General features: G+C 39.4%; 1 protein-coding gene and 1 long non-coding RNA gene across 2 annotated transcripts; one reads left to right on the top strand and one right to left on the bottom strand.

Moving 5' to 3' along the window:
- Nucleotides 1-2,098: 2,098 nt before the first annotated feature.
- Nucleotides 2,099-5,931, bottom strand: LOC138741071 (uncharacterized). The gene is made up of 2 exons (XR_011343308.1): nt 5,504-5,931; nt 2,099-3,236 (listed from the first exon to the last, which is right to left on the bottom strand). It is a non-coding gene; the product is annotated as an uncharacterized lncRNA (long non-coding RNA).
- Nucleotides 5,278-16,532, top strand: rbm7 (RNA binding motif protein 7). The gene is made up of 5 exons (XM_069894581.1): nt 5,278-5,474; nt 6,047-6,209; nt 11,757-11,847; nt 12,463-12,586; nt 14,158-16,532. Exons 1-5 carry the CDS (start codon nt 5,382-5,384, stop codon nt 14,563-14,565), a joined length of 879 nt encoding a protein of 292 aa, XP_069750682.1. The 5' UTR covers nt 5,278-5,381; the 3' UTR covers nt 14,566-16,532.
- Nucleotides 16,533-19,810: the final 3,278 nt, after the last annotated feature.

Raw genomic sequence — 19,810 nt, forward strand, 5'->3', positions numbered from 1 at the left:
TTCCATATTGACTAAGATGAGACTGTCTACCTGAACTTGATATTCATCACTCCTGCTAGTGCAATTTAATAAACCTGTATTGTATGCTCCATGGTTCTCCTGTGTACTTTCTGTCTTGACAGCATGGGTCAACTATCACATTGGCGGCGTAGTGCGGCAGAATCTAGCTGGGATGATTGCTGCAGATGGAGTAAGAGGTCACAAGGAAACTGGGACTTTGGATGGAGTTGAAGTGCACCATTGGGACTCTTGAGCCCGAACTCCATAGCCGACTCCTGGGAGCACTGTGGTCCCTCATTCTAAGTTGATCTGATTCCCTCCTGAGATCGAGAGAAAGAACCCAAGAGTGAAGATGGGTAATAAGAATAGAATTCTGCTTATTGTCGGAATAGTTTGTTAGCCTGGTTAAAATTTTTATTGTTGCACTCTGAGACTGGGAAACGAGAAAGAGTACCATCTCTTTTTGAGAATCGCTTTGGAAAGCAGGCTGGAGAAATAGAACAGGCTATGTACAAAAGTGAGTGCTGTCTCTCTCTTGTCAGCAGTTTTAACAGACTGAGAAAGGAGGCATGGACAGCAGGAGGAATAACGTGTGAGAGAGAAAAGAACAAACTTTGGGATCTCAGTTACATGTCTGGCATATCGACCTTGTTTGGTAACCATAGGGTGGGAGCTTCCAATCATTATTAGCTTCACTATCTGTTGCCCTCTGTGCAGTATTTTTTTTTAAAGTCAGAAATTAAACTTTTCTCCAGGAGTTACAATATTCAAAACATGCCTGTTTGAAATTATATTTTGTTCTTTAATTATACCAATTATGTTGATTTAGGAAGTTCAAGGGGACCAATTTGACTAAATTAAAAATACTCAGCTAAATGATTTGGATAAGCTGGATATCAAACGAGAAGGTACTAAGTGGAGGCTTGCAAGCATCACAACTGAAGCCCTATAATATGCATTATTCAATAGTGATCAAAATTGAAATAAAAATTAAGTGGAATATTTAGACCACAGATGGTTAAAATTGAAATGAGGAACATGGTATTCTGATAATATCCAGCACCATCTACAGAATGTGAAACTGGTATTTGCTATAAAAATGTTAGCGGCAATGAAACGTGCAAAATTTATAGCAAGCGTGGGAAAACTACTTGCATAATTTATAGACAAGCATGGGAAGATCGCACTGGGGATGAAATACATACACAAACAATTTATAGAAAATTAACATGGGGAGATCTCAACGGGGATTAAAATACACACATACAGGGTGCAAAATTTTTTTTAATGTCTCTTGAGGTCACTTTATACTTTTTTGCTCAATCTCTCTCACCCCCCACCTTATTCGAGAGAGAGAGAGAGACTTGCTTTCCTCTTTGTCACTGACTTAACCCTTAGTGCTGATCTGTGTGTGCAAGTTAAAGTACCAGTTCTGCTGACATCTATACTGGTACTTCTATCAATAACACTCCTTTGTCATAAATCTGAAATAACAAAGCTCTGCAGCTCGTTGCTAACTGACTGAGAATAGATCTTGCATTTCCAGCAGCATGGGGGATTATGGGTAAGGATATCTACCACACTCCCTCATTGAGCCATCACTGTGAACTGGAGTGACACATCAAGGCAGCAACCCCCACCCCACCCCATTCACAGCAGTGGCACATCGCTGTGTGGGTGGGGGGTGTGACTGACAGAGTGGGGGGGGGAGGGAATTGACAGCCGATACTTCCCGTGAGTGTGTGACGCATCACTCACCACATCATCGCGGTGGTGAGATTCCCCCTTAAATTGTCAGGTTGGCGATTTAACAGGTAAGTCCACCTGCGATTTGAAAGGTGCATACTGCACCCACAATGTAGTAATCCTACTACAAGGTGCTGCAATTTGAAAGCACCTTGAGTAAGCAGAGTATTCAAGGCAGAGATGGTTGAACTTTTGTTGAAGAGTGAGAAGTTTTGCGTTAATTACTTGGAGCAGAACAATGGTTGCCAGTCAATCTATGGGAATCATTGGAAATGCAACATCACAACTTTGCAAATTTAAAGTTGGTACTGTAGCCGCGTACTACTCAAAAGAAGGACACACACGGGTGCAGTCAGGTTAAGCTCTGTGTTTTATTGGGGCTCAGGCCCAACTTTTATACCTCTCGCGTTCCTGCCGTTTCCCCTTTTTACTGACGCAAAAGGGGATCATCCCTTCTTCCCCACACGCTGTCCTTGTCTGTTGCTGTGCAGCGGGGCCAGTGTCATTTTGGGGTCACCGGCCCATAAGATCCCCTTGCCATTCGTCCGCAGGTTCACTTGCTAGTGCTGCTGCGCGGTCTGCTGGCTTTTAGGTGCAGATTTGATCGCTATACTCTTTCAGTACAAGGTGTAGGTTTGCTTGTGTAAGGGATTTGCAGGGAAATGCCTTGAATGAAAAAATATTTCTTTATTTGTTTGTTTTGACCTAGATTACTCCAAATGAGGACATTAAGAAAGGTTTCGGATTGAGATGTGTGACAAAATGTGTTGAGAAAATACAGTTTAAAATGTTTGCTGCAGTATAGATTTTACTGCTTTTTTAAAAACAAAAACACCTCCAGATTATTCACTTTTAAACCAACCTTTTTTGTTTAAAAACGCCAATTTTCTTTAAGATGAGGACCATTTAAGCTTGTCTATCCTCCTTTGAAGTATAAACCTGGTTCAAATAGAGTTTCAAACATTCAGTCATGTTAATCTAGTGTTCCTGTAAGGGAACATTACTTCAAAAGTAATGCAATCAATAAGTAGTTAAGTTTCTGAATGCTGAATGTCTTTGAAATGTAGCAACAGACAAGATAACCAAAGAAAAATACACAAACATCAAGTTTTGTAGGCATATGGGACAGTGAAAAAATTGAGAAAAAGCAAAACATTTATACTACTTTGACTCCTAGACACAAAATTGGAATGGTTTGGGGGATATTGTCAAAATGCAGCAGATAGGTAGTTGAGCTTTGGGATAATAAGCTGCAATGAGGTAGGATGTGAAAGTGAAGAGTTGTATTTTTCCTATACTCCGAAAGTTCTGCACAGAGTCTTCCATTTTTCAGTATCTGAATTTTCATTCAGACTGCATTCTTTTGCCTTTAAACAACAGGATCCCTGAGTGGGAGGTCCCAGGAGGCGAATAAACAAGCTGCTTTACCGTTAGTCCACAGACTGGATTTGCCAGATATGTAACAAACATGTAGATGGACGCCTCTGCTGCTGAGAAACAAAAATGGAAATAGATAGGTTGTGCCCCCATCCCAATACTCAGTTATGGATTATGGTGGATGGGCAAACGTGTACCTGATTTTTTTTTTTTACCCCTGTTGATTATGTGCACACTGATATCCACCTGGGCAAGGAGGGAATGATACATATCTTAATTGCTGATATGGTGGCATCCAAATTTTAGTGAAGTAGCCAAAGACCTCTATCTTGCCGTCCAGTCGACATCTCTCAGACACCTCCTCCTATCGACCCCTCCCACAGGACCCTACCACCAAACATCGTCACTGTCTCCAAAACCAACTCGAACCTCATCACCTCTGGTCACCTCCCCTCCAAGGCTACCAACCTCATTCTCTCCGACCCCACAATGCTGTTTCTACCTCCTACCCAGGATGCACAAACCTAAACATACAGGTAGACCCATCGTTTCTGCCTGCTCCTGTTCCACTGAACTCATTTCATCCTACCTTTCTCCCTTTATCTAATCCATCCCCACTTACATCCACGACACCCCGCATGCCCTTCATCTCCTCAATGAATTCAAATTCCCTGAACCAGACTGCCTCATCTTAAGGATGGATGTCCAATGCCTTTATATCTCTATCCCCAACACAGAAGGTCCAAAAGCACTTTTCTTCTTTCTGGACCAAAGACCTGATCAGTCACCCTCTACCACCACCCTCCTCCACCTGGCAGAACTTGTCCTCATGCTCAATAACCTCTTTCAACTCCTCCCACTTCCTCCAAATCAAAGGAGTAGCCATGCATAGGTCCCAGCTACGCCCGCCTGTTTGTAGGCAAGACCCCAACTCTTCCTCTGGTATATACACTACTACATTGGGGCTGCCTCATGCACCTGTGATGAGCTTGTCAACTTCATCTACTTTGCATCCAAATTCCACCCCAACTCAAACTCACCTGGTTCATCTCCAATAACACTCTCCTCTTCCTGGATCTCTCTGTCTCCATCTCAGGGGATGTTCTATAAATCCTTCAACGACCTGAACTACACTACCTTGCATCCTGCCCCATGCAAGGATTCCATCCCTCCACTCTCAATTTCTGTGTCTGCCAAATCTGTTCCCAAGATGAGGTCTTCCAGTACAGGGCTTCTGAAATGTCTCTTCCACAAATGTGGTTTCCCCTCCACCACTATTGGCCCAGCCCTCACTTGCATCTCCTTCATTTCTGGCTCATCTGCCCTGGCCCCAGACACAACCAACATAGAATCCCCCTCACTCTCACATACCATCCACCAGCCTCTGCATCCAATACATCATCTGCTGGAATTTTTGGCACTTAATACAGGATCCCACCAGTTGACACATCTTTCCCACTCCTCTCTCTCGGCCTTCCGCAGGAACTCTTCCCTCCCCACCCCTCGCATCTCTGGCACCTTCCCCTGTGCCTGCAGGAGGTGCAACGCTAGCATCCACACCTTCTCCCTCACTTTTTGTGGCATCTCTATAGCGGAGAGACAGGGCACAGACTGGGAGATTGCTTTGTTCAGCACTTCCTCTCTGTCTGCAACCACAGAGACCTTCCAGTGGCCAACCACTTCAATTCTGGGTCACACTCCTGCATTCGCATGTCTGTTGATGTACTCTGACCACCTTATTTTCCATCTGGGCACCCTCCAGCCAGATGGCATGAACATTGACTTCACTGCTTTCCATTAAACCTACTTGCCTTTTCTTACCCCTCCCGTATTTTCTGCCATTCCAGTTCTACACAGGCTCCCTTCTGCACCTATCATCTGCCCTGCTCCCACTCCTCACCGGCATTTTCTCATACTTGGATGAAGCCCGAAATTTTAGTTCTGTATCTCTGCCCCTGCCTCCAGCATTGTGCTTTACTAAATTCATACGGTGTATATAAATCTGTCATTTTCTAAAGTACTGGTAAAGGCGCTGCCAAAAGGTTATTATTAAAAGCTATTTAAAAAAATATGCTCAGTCTCATCAGGAAAGTTTAGGATCAGGACCGGCGGGGCGGAAGTGTGTTCGGGTGACGCAATAGGCGGGGCGGAAATATGCTCGGGTGACGCAATCAGCGGGGCGGTTTTCCAAGGGAGAAGTCCAAATTGCGAGTTGATTCGGGGTTTTGGTACCGGACGGGCGCTGGATTTTAGCCACCATGGGCGTATCGGACGATGCAAATAAAACGCTGTTCGTTGGGAATCTGGATGCGAAAGTGACGGAGGAGCTTATATTTGAGCTCTTCCTCCAGGTCAGGGAAGGCGGACGAGCGAGGCCTACCGGTACTCGGGCGCACACTTGCCGACCTCGAGTGTGCGGTCGAAGTCCTGGCAGCCCCAGGCGGGGGTCGGTCCAACGTCTCCCCCTTTCCCACGATGTGCGGCGAATTTGCCCGGCGTTCGCAGTTGGAATCGGGGGAAACTCGCGCAAAGTTTCCATCTCGCCGGACGTCGCCCTGCTGTGAAATTCGCACCAGGAAACGGTTCCAGGGCGGTTTATTCTCGATTCCGTGGCCGCCCAAACTTTAGCCACGTGGAGAAATTCCCCGGCGGCTCCGGTTTCCTCCCGCTGTCCGAAAAGTACCGGGGCCGAAGTGACCTGTTAACCGTGCTTGTAAAAACCCGGCCGCTCTCCTTCCGACCCGAAATGTTGACGATCCCTTTTCTCTCACTAATGTTGTTCGGCCGGCGAGGGGGGTTGGGGGGGGGGGGGGGTTGCGCTCCAGATTTCAGTCTCCTTTAATCCCAGTCTCATTCTCCCCTCCCCCTCTACTTGCCCGAGCACGGTGAGGAGATGCCACTCAAAAGTTACTCTGTGTATCAGGCTGGCCCGCTCCTGGCGGTAAAAATACCTCGGGATAAGGATGGGAAAGCAAAGCAGTTCGCGTTCGTGAATTTTAAACACGAGGAGTCGGTCCATTATGGGAAGGATTTGTTGAATGGAATCCAGCTGTATGGCAAGGCTATCAACATCCAGTTTAGATCAGGTAAGGAACAATTTTAATAGTATGCAATAAACAGTTGAAATCTTCGGTAATATCATTCGAGATTTAAATTGGCTAGAGAACAGGTCTCAAGTGGAGAGACTCCATTGTTATGCGCATATTGTCTGGGCACTCTCCAACCAGACAGCAATTAACATCACTTTAACATTTAACATCACTTTAACATTTAACATCACTTTAACATTTAACATCACTTTAACATTTAACATCACTTTAACATTTAACATCACTTTAACATTTAACATCACTTTAACATTTAACATCACTTTAACATTTAACATCACTTTAACATTTAACATCACTTTAACATTTAACATCACTTTAACATTTAACATCACTTTAAACATTTAACATCACTTTAACATTTAACATCACTTTAAACATTTAACATCACAATTAACATCAACCAGACAGTAATTAACATCACTTTTCCAGCTCCCATTAACCCACTCCCCTTCCCCTTAAGATTTTTTTTGCACAGCCGCTGCATTCCAGGAAATTATTCCCATTTTACTGGGTGTGTTTTTTTATATAAAAAGCTCAGAACTGGAAAGGAGGTGCCATTCCAGTCTTGATTTTTTTTTCCATAAACTATTTATTTAAAAGATCATTAAGAAAAAAGTGTATACAATCCAATAAGTATAATTTTGTATTTGTGTATATATATATATATATATATATATATATATATACAAACAAACCCTCCCACCCCATCAGCCAGCACTCTTAAGGAGAGCCAAAAATATAAACAAAAAAAACCTAAAAGTATTTAATAAATCAAAGTACATCCAAATGCATATATTCCTCGAAACAATCCTGCAATATCTTTATACCCTTAGAATCCCAACTCTTTCAATGATTATTAAACATTGAAAAAGGAATAAGCTGATTAGTGGGATTAAAACTGATAATTTGCCTTTTGATCCTAAAAACCTTATTTCTTCTAGTCCATGCCTTTAACAAATGTTTTAATACCAGCATATTATATTCCCACAACAAATTCATATTCCATCAAAATATAAATTGATGCACCTCAACTTCGGAAATACAAGCCATTTCCACTTTTGCCCAGGTTGGTCCAAGACCATCAATCTACTAATAAATTTCAACTGAGCTGCTTCATAATAATTTTGAAAATGGGGTATATGAAGTCCTCCTAACACATATTTCCATGTAAGTTTATACAATGCTACCCGTGGTAATTTACCTTTCCATAAGAATTCCCTTACAACTTTATTTAGATCCTGAAAAAAATCCTTTGAAAGGGAACATGGTATCATTTGAAATAAATATTGGATTCGAGGAAAAATATTCATCTTAATACAATTTACTTGACCAATTAAAGTTAATGAAAGGTCTTTCTATTTAATTAAATCTGCTTTAATCTTTTTTAATAAAGAAACAATTTAACTTATAATGATTGATAATGAGCATTTACAGTTATTCCTAAATACTTAATTTTATCGGACCATTTCAATTTTATAATATTTTTATACTCTGAATAATCACCCTCTCCAACTGGCAAAATGTCACTCTTATCCCAATTAACTTTATATTCAGATAATTTTCCAAATTGTAATAAACATTCCTGCAAATGCATCAATGACTGTTTTGGTTCTGTCAAATATATCAAAACATCATCTGCAAATAGATATTCCACATCCATAACTCTCATCCCTCTTATCTTTTCATTCTGTCTTATTGTCTGAGCTAACGATTCAAGAGCCAATGCAAACAAGGCTGGTGACGATGGACACCCTTGCAGGGTCAAACATGTCAATTTAAATGGTAAGGAAACCTGACCATTTTTCACCACCCTAGCAGTTGGGTTCGTATATAAAGCTTTAACCCAACCAATAAAAAAAGGCCCAAATTTAAACTTCTCTAACACCTTAAATAAAAAAATCCCATTCAGCTCTATCAAAGGCTTTTTCCGCATCTAGTGTAACCACAATTCTAATCTGTAGGATTAACTCTTTTCCAAATATCCACCAAATTTAAATCTTTCATCAAAGCCCCAATTTGTATCGCCATCTTTGATTTCCTTATACTTTTCGGAGATCTATCCAACAAAGGGTCCAAAACACAGTTAAAGTCTCCCCCAACTAAGATATTCGCATTGGCCTGATTTAACAACAAAAATCTCACAAAATAAAACATTCTTCATCTATATTAGGGGCATAAACATTAAACAAAGTCCAAGATTCAGCAAAAATTTTACAATTCACCCTCAAAACTCTCCCAGCATTTCCTTCCAAAGATTGTAATTCAAAAGGCAAAATCTTATGGATTAAAATCGCTACACCCCTCGCCTTAGAATTAAAAGAAGAAGAAAACACATGACCAACCCAATCTCTCTTCAATTTCGTGTTTCTTGCAAAAAATCAATGTCAACTTGCATTTTTTAATATAGGCCAAACTCATTTCCGTTTAATTGGATTATTCAACCCCTGAACATTAAAAGTTGCAAATTTCAAATTAGACATTTCTACAAACTAACAATATAATCACACACTATTAAATATCGCTCCCCTTGTAAATCCTTAAAAACACAATACCTCCCCTATAAAACGTCAAGAAGAAAACAAATTAAGAAAAAAAAATCACTCCTTCCTTAAAAAAAAAACATCCAAAGGTAGTAATGCCCTAAAAATGTGGGTGTGGTAAACCCCACAAACAGCAGATGACTGTCAAAGATTTCAGTGCCATCCACCCCCACTCCCCCAGTCAGACATTCATACATTATTCAATTAAACATAATCAAATACAGCAAATATATTCAACCCAATGATTCCAGTCCCAATAATTGTTCCAGGTCTTCAATATCAAGAAGACTTTGTGTCAGCTCTTCTTTCTTTCCATTCTCATTTCCCCTTCTTTTAGGTGACATCAATGGAGATCGGCCATTCCCTTGAAAATCTGGCAATGAATTGGCAAAAATTAATGCATCATGTCATTTTCAAAAAATTGAGATTGAAAATTACCATTAAAAAAAACTTTTAACACTGCAGGGTAGTGAAAATCAAATTTATAACCCTCCATCACAATACTTCTTTAGCTGACGTCGCCTAGTAATTTCTTGACTCAAATCTGCATTAAAAAATACTCCATTATTTTGAGTCATCATTGGAGATTGATGTTGTCGGGCCTTCAGTGCCGCCAGTCGTTATATAATTTCTCTATCTTGATATTTCAAACAACAAATTAAAACCGCCCGTGGCGATTGTCCTGGAAATGCCTTCTTCCTTAATGCTCTATGTGCTCGATCCAACTCCAAACCTTCCTGAAAAAACTCTTTGCCCGACACCTCAGGAATCCATTTCTTAAAAAATTTTATCGGGTCAGAACCTTCAATATCTTCTGGAAGACCCACTATTTTCACATTATTCCTCCGACTTTGATTTTCCAATGAATCAATTTTCTTCGATAATTCTTTCTTCTGGATTCCCCAATCCACAAAGGAATCTTCCATTTTTTCCCTATTACATTCAACTTGATTTTTACATTCCAAAAAAGCTGCTTCAATTTTAAAAAAAATTATCTTCTACTGTATCAACTGATTTTATACATCTATTAATATCACTTTTAACTACAGACATATCTTGCTTCATATTTGTTATGTCTTCACACATAGTGCTCATTTTAGTTTTCACTTCCAGGAATCCTCGAGACGTCTGTTTTAAACAATTTAGATTTAGCCAATCCCTTCCAAAACAGCACACATAAATTCCATTCTTGGTTCCATCACCTCCCTTTGAGGCCTACCTTCCCTGGTCTCCACCTCCATTTGTTCTTGTCTGCTGCTCAGTGAAGGTAAGTCGTCTTCTTCTTCAGGCACCGCTGACCCTCTTCAGGTGTGGCTGCGGGTTGAACACCCGACACAGCCCACACCAGTTCTAATAAATCCCGAACCCTTGAAGCACTGCACATGCCTGGTAGGATCAGTGACTGTGCAGGTGCATCCTCCGATGCAACACTTCGCGTCCCTGGCCCACCCGACAACATCGCGGGCTCAAGGGCCCCTCTCGGTTGGACCGCCCACGCGTCCGACTTCACGGGCGCGTGGTTCAGTACTGGCCGAGCTTAATGTCAAGCTGGCGCCATCTTTCGGAGGTAGGATCGGCGCCGGCGTCATACTTAACTGGGCAGGAGTCCTCTGAGCCTTGGGGGATTCCCACCAACGACTCAGTGGTTTCAACTGGACAGGTAGGCCTCAATTCTTCGGCATTCTTGAAAGGTAATTCATTCGGTAATTGAGCTTTTGTTTTTTTTCACGTTAGTAGCCATTATAGTCCTCTAGTATTCCAATAATTGTAAATACTACTTTTATAAATTTTTTAAACGGGTATTTAAAAGACTAGCTGATGAAGGGTGGAATTGCAAGTTTGTCTTCTACGCCATCTTGCCACTCCCCCTCCCCCCCCCCCACTCCCGTTTGTGGGTTTGTAGACTATCTGTCAAGCGTTTGTTTCATGAGATGGAGATAGAGTTTGAGGAAAGTGTGGAGAGGGAGACTTCACACCCTGTCTCTGTTGCATCTTCACCCAGGACGAGGACTTCCATGCCAGATCATCAGATGGCCTCTTCCTTCAAACAATGTGGCTTTCCCTCTACTGCCATCAACTTGGCCCTCTCCATTCCCACCTGCAACAAAGATAGGATTCCTCTTGCCATTACCTACCACCAGCCTCCACAATCAATACATCATGTCCTACGACATGATCCCACCACTAGACATATTCTCCTCTCTGCCTTCTGCAGGGACTACTCCCTCCATGACTCCCTTGTCCACTCCTCCCTCTGCACCAATCCTTGGTGTCTATCCCTGAGACTGGAGCAGATGCTCCACTTGTCCCCAGACCTTCTCCCTCACCATCCTTCTGGGCACCAAACAGTTCTTCCAAGTGAAGCAACATTTCACTTATGAATCTACAGGGGTAATCTACTGCATTGGGTGCTCCTGTTGTGGTCTCCTCAGAGACACTGGATACAAGCTGGGATATTGGTTTTTTTTTGAGCATTTTGGAGGAACAATATCACGTCTTCTGTTTGGGCGCTCTCCAAAAGGATTGCTTTAATATTCACTTTTCTGGTTTTCATTAACCCCCTTACCCTTCCCCCCCCCCCCACTTCTTCCCCCAGCTCTCTCTCTCTCTCTCTCTCTCTCTCTCTCTCTCTCTCCCTCCCCCTCCCCCTTTTTCCCCTGTCTCCTTTCACACAGACAAAATCAATTCTCACCTCTCCCCTGATCATATCCATTTAACACTTTTGTTGGTCTGAACTCCTTCTCCTGCCAGCACTGTCTCTATTCTGAGACTGTCAGATTTTTTTTCCCTGATTCCTTGAAGGGCTCAAGCCCAAAATGTCAGCAATATATCTTTATCTCCTATAAATGCTGCAAGACTGACTGAGTTCCTCCACATTTCAGTATCTTTTTTCTCCTGTTTCTTGTTTAACAAACATACTAAACTAAATTGTGTTTATACTTGAAATTGAGATTCACAACCAAGTCCTCTTTTCTGCTCCTAGGTAGTTCTCATGGATCTCGGGAAGGGAGCCAGTATCAGAATTCAGCTGCTTCTCTTGGTCCTTATCAACCTAACCAGTTCAATAATAATCGGTATAAACTTTGATTTTTCTCTGATCTAAATGTTGATTTTTTTTTTGTATGTTACCACCCAATCCATTTGTTTAGGTTTTAAAATGGCATAAACATTGTCAGAAATTAGATTTTGAATAGTCTTGGTTTCTTTGTTTTCAAGTTCAAAATATTGTGCAAAATACAAAACTGGGGAAAAGCCTGGTCTATTCATTAGAATTGTAAAAATTGCAGAGTTAATTCTTTGATTCTAAATTTTAGAACAATAATATGAGAGTTCTGTTTAAAGCAAATTTAATTAAACTCACATTCACATTCAGTCTTTCGTTGGCAAAACATGCTTTTCGCATCACATTTTCTAGGGAAAAGTGGGCTTTCAAGTGCCTGACTATTGATAGGAATGGGCTTAGTTTAACTGCAGGACTTTATTTTGTATGTTTGTTAGGGAGATTAAAAGAATGCTTTTGGTTCAAAGGACAAAGTAGTTTGTCTCATTGTGGCAACAAAGGAGGAACTCTGATTAATGTGGTATATTCTTGTGTGTCAGTCACTCCATTGAACTGCAGTCTTGAGAAGCTTTGAAATGTCTGTTAGTTTTTGTAATTAACTTGTGTTTATCTTTTTTTCTCCCTCTAGCTCCCTCAATCTTTGCAACAGATTAGATCGGGCTACAGATAATATGGGGTTACCATTGATTGCATCTCCACAGTTGATACAGAGATCAATTTCTAAGTCTGATGATCTTCATATGCAGGTTGTGGTAAGTGAATTGTGAATTTTTGAGGAAAATGTAGGTTTTAATCTGGAATTTGTTGGAATAAATTTAAATTTCAAGCAGTTTTCAAAATGAAGATATGCTGATGGTGTAATACCTTGGAGGAAGTTTAACTGGGCAGGGGCTGGTAGAGAAGAGAGCAAAGGTTCTCTTGGTCCTTATCCAGCTTTTGAAGAATTGAAGTGGTAAAGTTTGGGGAGAATTGTTTGTGCAGATGCTTGCTGGTTTGTGTTTGAAAAGGATGCAAGTAGTGGGAGGAAGGCATGCAGTGGTATTCTTCTGTTTCATAAAATTTTTTTAGTAGTAACCAATTTTGCAAACATAATGTAATTGATGTTTATCTGGGCCTTCACTGGTCAGAGAATAAAAGCCAAAGCAACATTTTTTTCAGTTTTATTGTTTTTATTTGCAATATTGTGATTTGTTGCTTGTCTAAGTAGTGAATTAGCTTTAATAATTATAGAATTTTAGGAGGATACTTCCTTTTTTTCTATTTTGCTGGAATTGTTTTAAATATATAATGATCTTGCGTCACATTTCACACATCAATCACCCTCTGGAAAAAATTGACACTTCAGTTTTTAAACTTGCCAGCCCTGGGATAAAGATTGACTTTTTACCTTGTCTATGCCCCTCATAATTTTGTATACAAGTATAACCCTCAGCCTCCTACACTCCAGGGAGAAAAGTCCCAGACTTTCATCAAAACTCAAGCCTGCCAGTACTGATACCATTCTTGAGAATCTTTTCTGCACCCTTTCCAGCTTAAGCTCCACAACAAGAACTGCACACAATACTTCCAAGTGTGGTCTCACCCACATCTTGAGCTACTGTAGCATGACATTCTAATTCCTGTACCTAAAGTCCAGACTGTTGAAGGAAAGCATGCCAAATGCTGCTCTATTGCCCTGTCTGCCTGTGCTGCTCTTTTGAGGAACTATTTACATCTACTCCAGTCTTGTTCTTCAATCCTCTTCAGCTCCTTGTTTACTGTGCAACTCCTGCTCAGATTTAACTTTCTAAATGTGCAACATTTCAGACTTGATCAAGTTAAATTCATTTGCCATTCCTTCTGGTTTGTCTCTATTCTAATCTCTGGTAACCACCATCATTGCTCACTGTACCACCATTTTTGTTATCTGCAACTTACTAATCATGTCATCCAAGTCGTTAATATAGATCACAAAGAGCAGTGATCTATATCACCAATCCCTGACTCGTACCATCAAGGTAATTATATCCAGTTAGCCAATCTGCCCTGGATATTGTCATGCATTCGGGTCTAGGACCATGTCAGAAGACTTGCTGAAGTAATTGATGCCCAACACTGTGCCCTTGTCAGTACACTTCACCTCTTCAAAAAAAAACTTAAATTTGTGTGACACAATTTCACGAAGGCATGTTAATGGTTTCTAAGTTGATGTTGCCTTTCCAAATACAAGGCACAACATTTGCCGCTGGCTATAGATGATACAAATATCTGTCAGGGCAGCTTTTTACTGCTCATTATATCTGGTTTGGCACCTTGCTGATTTTAAACTTTTTTTTCCTTTCAGATAAACAACACGTGGCAGAAGCATGCCAGAGGAGGGTCACAGAATTACAATCCCTTATTGCAACATTCAAACTCCAATAATCGATCCACCCTGCAGCAACCAAATCAAGCATTGCCTTCGAGCCAGAATTTTGTTTTCTCTGTGCAGCCACAGTCATCCAGTAGAAATTCTCATGTGTGGCTTTCAGAAAAGCCATCTGTCACCCAAAGGCAACAAGCGTATAATTCCTATAATTCGAACAATGGCAATTTCACCCAAGATGCTCGCTTCCAGGATCACAATCCAGACTGGCATCATAGGGGAAACCATGACTCTGAGTACCGACAAGACCAAACCTCTTATTACAGCAGAAGCTGGGAGCATGACTACAAGGTTAGGAGAGAGTACCCCAGAGGTGGGAGACGTTGAGGAAATTGTCAATAAACTGACACAATATTGGATTGTGGGAGTTGACCTGATTTGATCTCCCACTTGAAAAATAGAATCCAACTTTTAAAAAAAATGCCTACTATGTCAAGCAGTCATGTCTATAAAAAGAAATTTAAACATGGAATACCAATTGGTAATTACTGTACTTTGTAATGTCTATATAATTTTTTAATGTTTATACAAATGCCCATTTTCCATTTGTGCCAATCTGCCTCAGTAGTACTTGTAAACTTTCCTTAAGTTCCTAAATTGTCTCTAAATTATCAAGCAGTGTACCCATAATGAAATTCTGGTTAAATTTTTAAACAAATTAATGTTCGTGTTCAATAGAGGCAAATAATTTATAAATGGTTTGTATCTTGTTCTTATTGTGTGTGAGTATTGTAGAAGCATAGCTTTTGGAGAAAATGCAATCATTTTGAGTACTTGTGCAAAGAATAGTACTGGACTTTTTAAATTGATTGCATAAATCAGGATTGGGCAAGATTTTTCTTCCACTTTACCGTCTAGTTTTACTTGGGAGCAATGATGAAAATAAATGAGCAGTATCTAATTTTTATAACAGTTGACTTGAATTAGTGGTTGGCTCATTTCCTGTCATACATCAAAGTGAACATTCTTCCAGTGAATATGCAGTTTTTAAAAAATTGACACGAAGATTAGACTACATGTCCAGACCTTGTAGTCTAAATTAAAGCTTTCAGCGATCTCAATTGAGTACCACTGTATTTGCAATTTACAGCTGAATCTCGAGGGGTTTACAAAAAAATTAGTTCAAAATGGGATAAAAATGACAGTATTGAACGCTTGTCTGGAAATGACTTTCCTAAAAGATCAACTTGCAAAAGTTTAAATGAGTGTTTGATTTTGACAGTTTGAGCTTTATGGTGGAATGTAGTTTGTTCCCAAATTGTATCCAGTTTAACAGTTTGGTATGTGAGAGACAAAATTTGGCTTGCCTTGAAGTTTCACATCTCAGGCAGTTACTGTGTGGCATTGGTCTCTATCTTTAAACAAGCAAATGTAATGGGACCTACTCTTGGATTATTGCAGTTTTTCTTCCAAATAGAAAAAGCAACTGGGCTGTATGAATTAAGGAGATAAATGGGAGCTGTTTAATCTCTCTCTTCTGCCTCAAGGCAGAAGTTTGGAGTGGGGATGTTCCTAGTGCAGGGAAATCATCGTTACAATTAATAATTGTAGAGTGCACGCATTTCCTATGACCTACTCATTTTTGCATTCAAAATTTTCAACTCTCCATCTAGTGAAATGTTCTAATTTGATTTTTCTTGAAAATATGCTGTCCGATCTATTGACATTTGAATGTAATTTTCACTCCACATGAAGAACAAATTTGTATTTTTACTGCCAATGAAGACTTTTGTAATCTAAATGAGTAATTTTTAATTTGAAAATAATTTTTTAAGGTAATCTTTGGATGGGGTGGATAAGAATAAATACAGACATAATTTTCAAAAAGAGTAGATTTTTTCCATTGAAATGTTGACTCTTTCACCCTTCTATATATCCTAAAAAGCTTTTGTTAAAAAAGTGCATATCTAATTAATTATCCCCTAATTTTTTTTAAGAGTGAAGTTGGAGATAACATGAAGAAATTGCAGAATTCGGAGTACTAAAAAGTTGTACCTGTAAAATTAGCTGTTGTACAGCTTTATTTTCTCTTGAAATGTGTAATATTTTAATAGAATTATCTGTTTGGTATGGTCTGAATTTTAGTTCTGATGTATTTGGCATATATACCTGATAACAGCGTGCTGTTTTATCAATTATTATTCATGTATCAGGTAAAATTGTGTTCAAATAATTTTATGCTTCAGTTCATTGTCTTGTGATTCTTTTCCATCTTAAATTTCAAAATAGCTACATGCACTGAATGAAGTGTGTAAGTTTAAAATCCAGAGAATAAAAGATTTCCCTTCATTTAATATGTAATCCTGTTTTTTTTTAACTGCACCAAATGCTTGAAAAACATTTATTGTGTTCAGCAGTATAAATTCATTAATTGAGTTACAAATGATTTAAGATAAATAGAGACATAGAAGTGTAGAATTTTAGGTGGTTTAACTGACAAAATTGGTGTGGAGGCTCACACCTTGGGAATGCAAATATGCTAGTTATAAAGAGCACATGATGTACCAACAGGAATGGAATTGAGCCATTTGGCCCATTAATCTGCACTGCCATTCCATCATGGCTGATTTTCCGTTCTTTTCAGCCCCATTCCCCTGCCTTCTTTCTGTAACTCAATTCCCTCCTGATGAAGAATATATTTGCCATAAATATCCCCACTGACTGCCTTCTGGGTAAAGAAATTCCTGCTCATCTTGGTTTTACAGGGATGTTTTTGTATTCAGAGTCTATGCCCTTTTGTCCCAGACTTTGCCACTATTGGAAACATCCTCTCCACATCAACTCTATCCAGGCCTTTATATTTGATAGGTTTAAATAAGGTGCCCTGCCCCCCGCCCCACCCCCCATTTCTTCTAAACTCTAGTAGTATAATCCCAGAGCCTTCAAATGCTCCTTATATTGGAAACCATTTCACTCTTGAGATAAACCTTGTAAATCCCCTCTGAACCTTTTCAATGCCAACACATCCTTCCTTAGATATTAAAACCCAAAATTGCTCTCAATATTCCAAATAGGATCAGACCAATGCCTTATAAAGCCTCAACATCACAGATTCTATCATTGAAATGAATGCAAGCATTCAATTTGCCTTCCTTACCACTGAGTCTGTATGCAAGTTGACCTAGGGAGTTGTGCACGAGGGACCCCCCCGTCCCTCTTTTTCTGAATGGCCTTTTCCATCCACCAAAGTGCATTATCATACACTGTACTCCATTTGCCATTTTCTTTCCCAATCTCCAAACCAGAATAAAGTTTTTCTGAAGACTCTGCTTCCTCAACACTACCTGCCTCTCTGATGTTTGTATTGTCTGAAAAGTTGGCTATAAAGCTCTAATCCATCATTCAAAACATTGATGCATAATGTCAAAAGAAGCGACCACAACACCAATGGCAGAGTGAGTGACACAATTAAATCTGGGCTGGAAATTTTCTTTATCTCTTTCACTGATAAAACCGAGATGAAGGTGTCCAAAGCCTGGTTTAATTTAGGCAATATACACTGCCTCTTTGTTTTCTTGGGCTGATGAAAAGTGCCTCAGACCTGTCAGTTGCAAATCATACTTGTGTAGCCTGTATTCTGTAGACAGTGTGGTTTGTTTACAAAGCTGTCCTTTTAATTTCATTACTGATTACAGCGTGGAATATGCATTGGGCCAAATTTTTTGCAGATTGGTTTTTTTTGCAGATTGGTTTTCATTTGTATCAATATTATTCCATACTGTATAATCCTGAATGGTGACAAACCTTTTAAATTGTTAAAATTCTAGAAATCAATTGTGAGAAGTATGCATAATATTAAAAGGAGTACAGTACAGCATTGCCAGTATTCCAAGGATTTTATTATATTTTTTAAAAAATGGGTAGGGGGAATGGATGAAGGATAATATTCTGGGAAGATAAAATGTCACTGATGGTAGATTGGACATTCAAGAACTGAATCCTGTTTTTTTTTATATACAAGTCTTAAGTTTGCACACAGGTCTTTTGAGAATTATAAAATTGGGTCAGACTAAAGATTCCAGCTTGAGTCCAGTAATTCAACAAAACTCTTCTGCATGTAGACATAAATGCAAAGTTTTTTTAAAAAAAATCAGCATGCAGCTGTACTCCATTATCATAGGTTCTTAATTCCACACACCATAACCATGTCAAGCAAAGCAGTGAGTGGTTCAAGAAGGAATCTTCACAAGGGCAATTGGGTATAGCCGTTTGAAAAATGCTGGCTCAGGCTGCAAAGCCCTCAATCTCTTGATTAAGGGCTGACTGAGGAAGTTCGATTTTAAAATGTACTGCTTGTATAATATGACCTTTCATTTAGCTAGCAACTAAGAAATTTATTGTATTATCCATAATCAATTTTTATAAATGTAAATCTTACTATATAAAAGTTTAAAGCGATCATGTTGCAAACTTTTGTCTGTCCAACTACCGATTGGTGATTATGCATCTATAGCTGTTGATTAGGGCCAAAGTTTCCAAAAGACCAATAACATTAGAATCATTTGATTTTTTTTTAAACTTTGCAAACTGCATTAACGATGGAGCAATTTTGTTTTATTTCTTTATTTGAGAATTGGGAACAATTATCTATATCTGAATCCTAATGTTGAGATTTCTGAATTAGAGTAAGTTTAGTTTTGTCACAAATGTAGTTCAGTGAAAAGGTTCTGCAAAGAGCTCAACAGATTATCTCTAATGTTACATACAGCCATGTGTAGAGCACAATTTACAGAGTATAGGATTACAATGAAAAGAAAGATCAATTAACACCAAGCAAGGGTTACATCCAATTATTAAGAGTGCATCATGTCCTGATTAATGAATGTCCTTGTTTGTCGATTTAATGGAAATACATTATTTCTTTCCCCATTCCCTAAGAACTCCATGTTAAAATTGTGAGAATTTTAATCCATTATGCACTCCAGTAACTGACTTCGTGTTCAGGTAGTTGTACACTGCATCAATGAAATTCTTTACTGTCACTTGTGTTCTTTTTTTTTCATTTTATATTGTTCATGATTTAAATGTCATCATTAACAACTTGCTATTTCCTGTTGGTTATTATTTATGTGGATTTTAGACCTTGCATGGTTTACAAGCCAAGCTGCTGAACTAAACCTATTAGTCAAGTGAATGAAATGTTAAGATTTTCAAACTGCCTATTTGTGAATAGTAATGGGATTACAAAGGCTCGGCTTTTAATTTTTTTCACCAGATTACTGTGATGACATGTTGAATGAATGTCAGGCAGAGTATCTTCAAAAGTAACGGTGGTGTCGGAATCATTCATCAGGACTGAAGTTTGATGAAGGATTACAATTCAAAACATTAATCTTTTTTTCTCTTCCACTGATGCTGTTCGACCTGATGAGCTTTTCCAGCAGATTATTTTGCTTCAGATTCCAGCACGTGCAGTCACCAATCACACAGTGTCCAAGAAGAACACCACGAATTGCCTCCATGGCTGTCATCCAAAAGTACTATAATGAAACGCTTTGAGAGGTTAGTCATAGCCAGGATTAACTCGTACTTAAGTAAAGACCTGGATTTGCAATTTGCCTACCTGCAAAAC

The sequence above is a fragment of the Narcine bancroftii genome, chromosome 8, assembly GCF_036971445.1.
Source record: "Narcine bancroftii isolate sNarBan1 chromosome 8, sNarBan1.hap1, whole genome shotgun sequence".
In the NCBI taxonomy this organism is placed as follows: domain Eukaryota; kingdom Metazoa; phylum Chordata; class Chondrichthyes; order Torpediniformes; family Narcinidae; genus Narcine; species Narcine bancroftii.

What these genes read in the sequence shown, in the direction of transcription:
- rbm7 (XM_069894581.1), top strand. Translation starts at nt 5,382, where the DNA reads ATGGGCGTATCGGACGATGCAAATAAAACGCTGTTCGTTGGGAATCTG. An exon ending in AACCAGTTCAATAATAATCG is followed by an intron (nt 11,848 to 12,462) that starts GTATAAACTTTG and finishes TTCTCCCTCTAG; the next exon opens with CTCCCTCAATCTTTGCAACA. An exon ending in ATCTTCATATGCAGGTTGTG is followed by an intron (nt 12,587 to 14,157) that starts GTAAGTGAATTG and finishes TTTTCCTTTCAG; the next exon opens with ATAAACAACACGTGGCAGAA.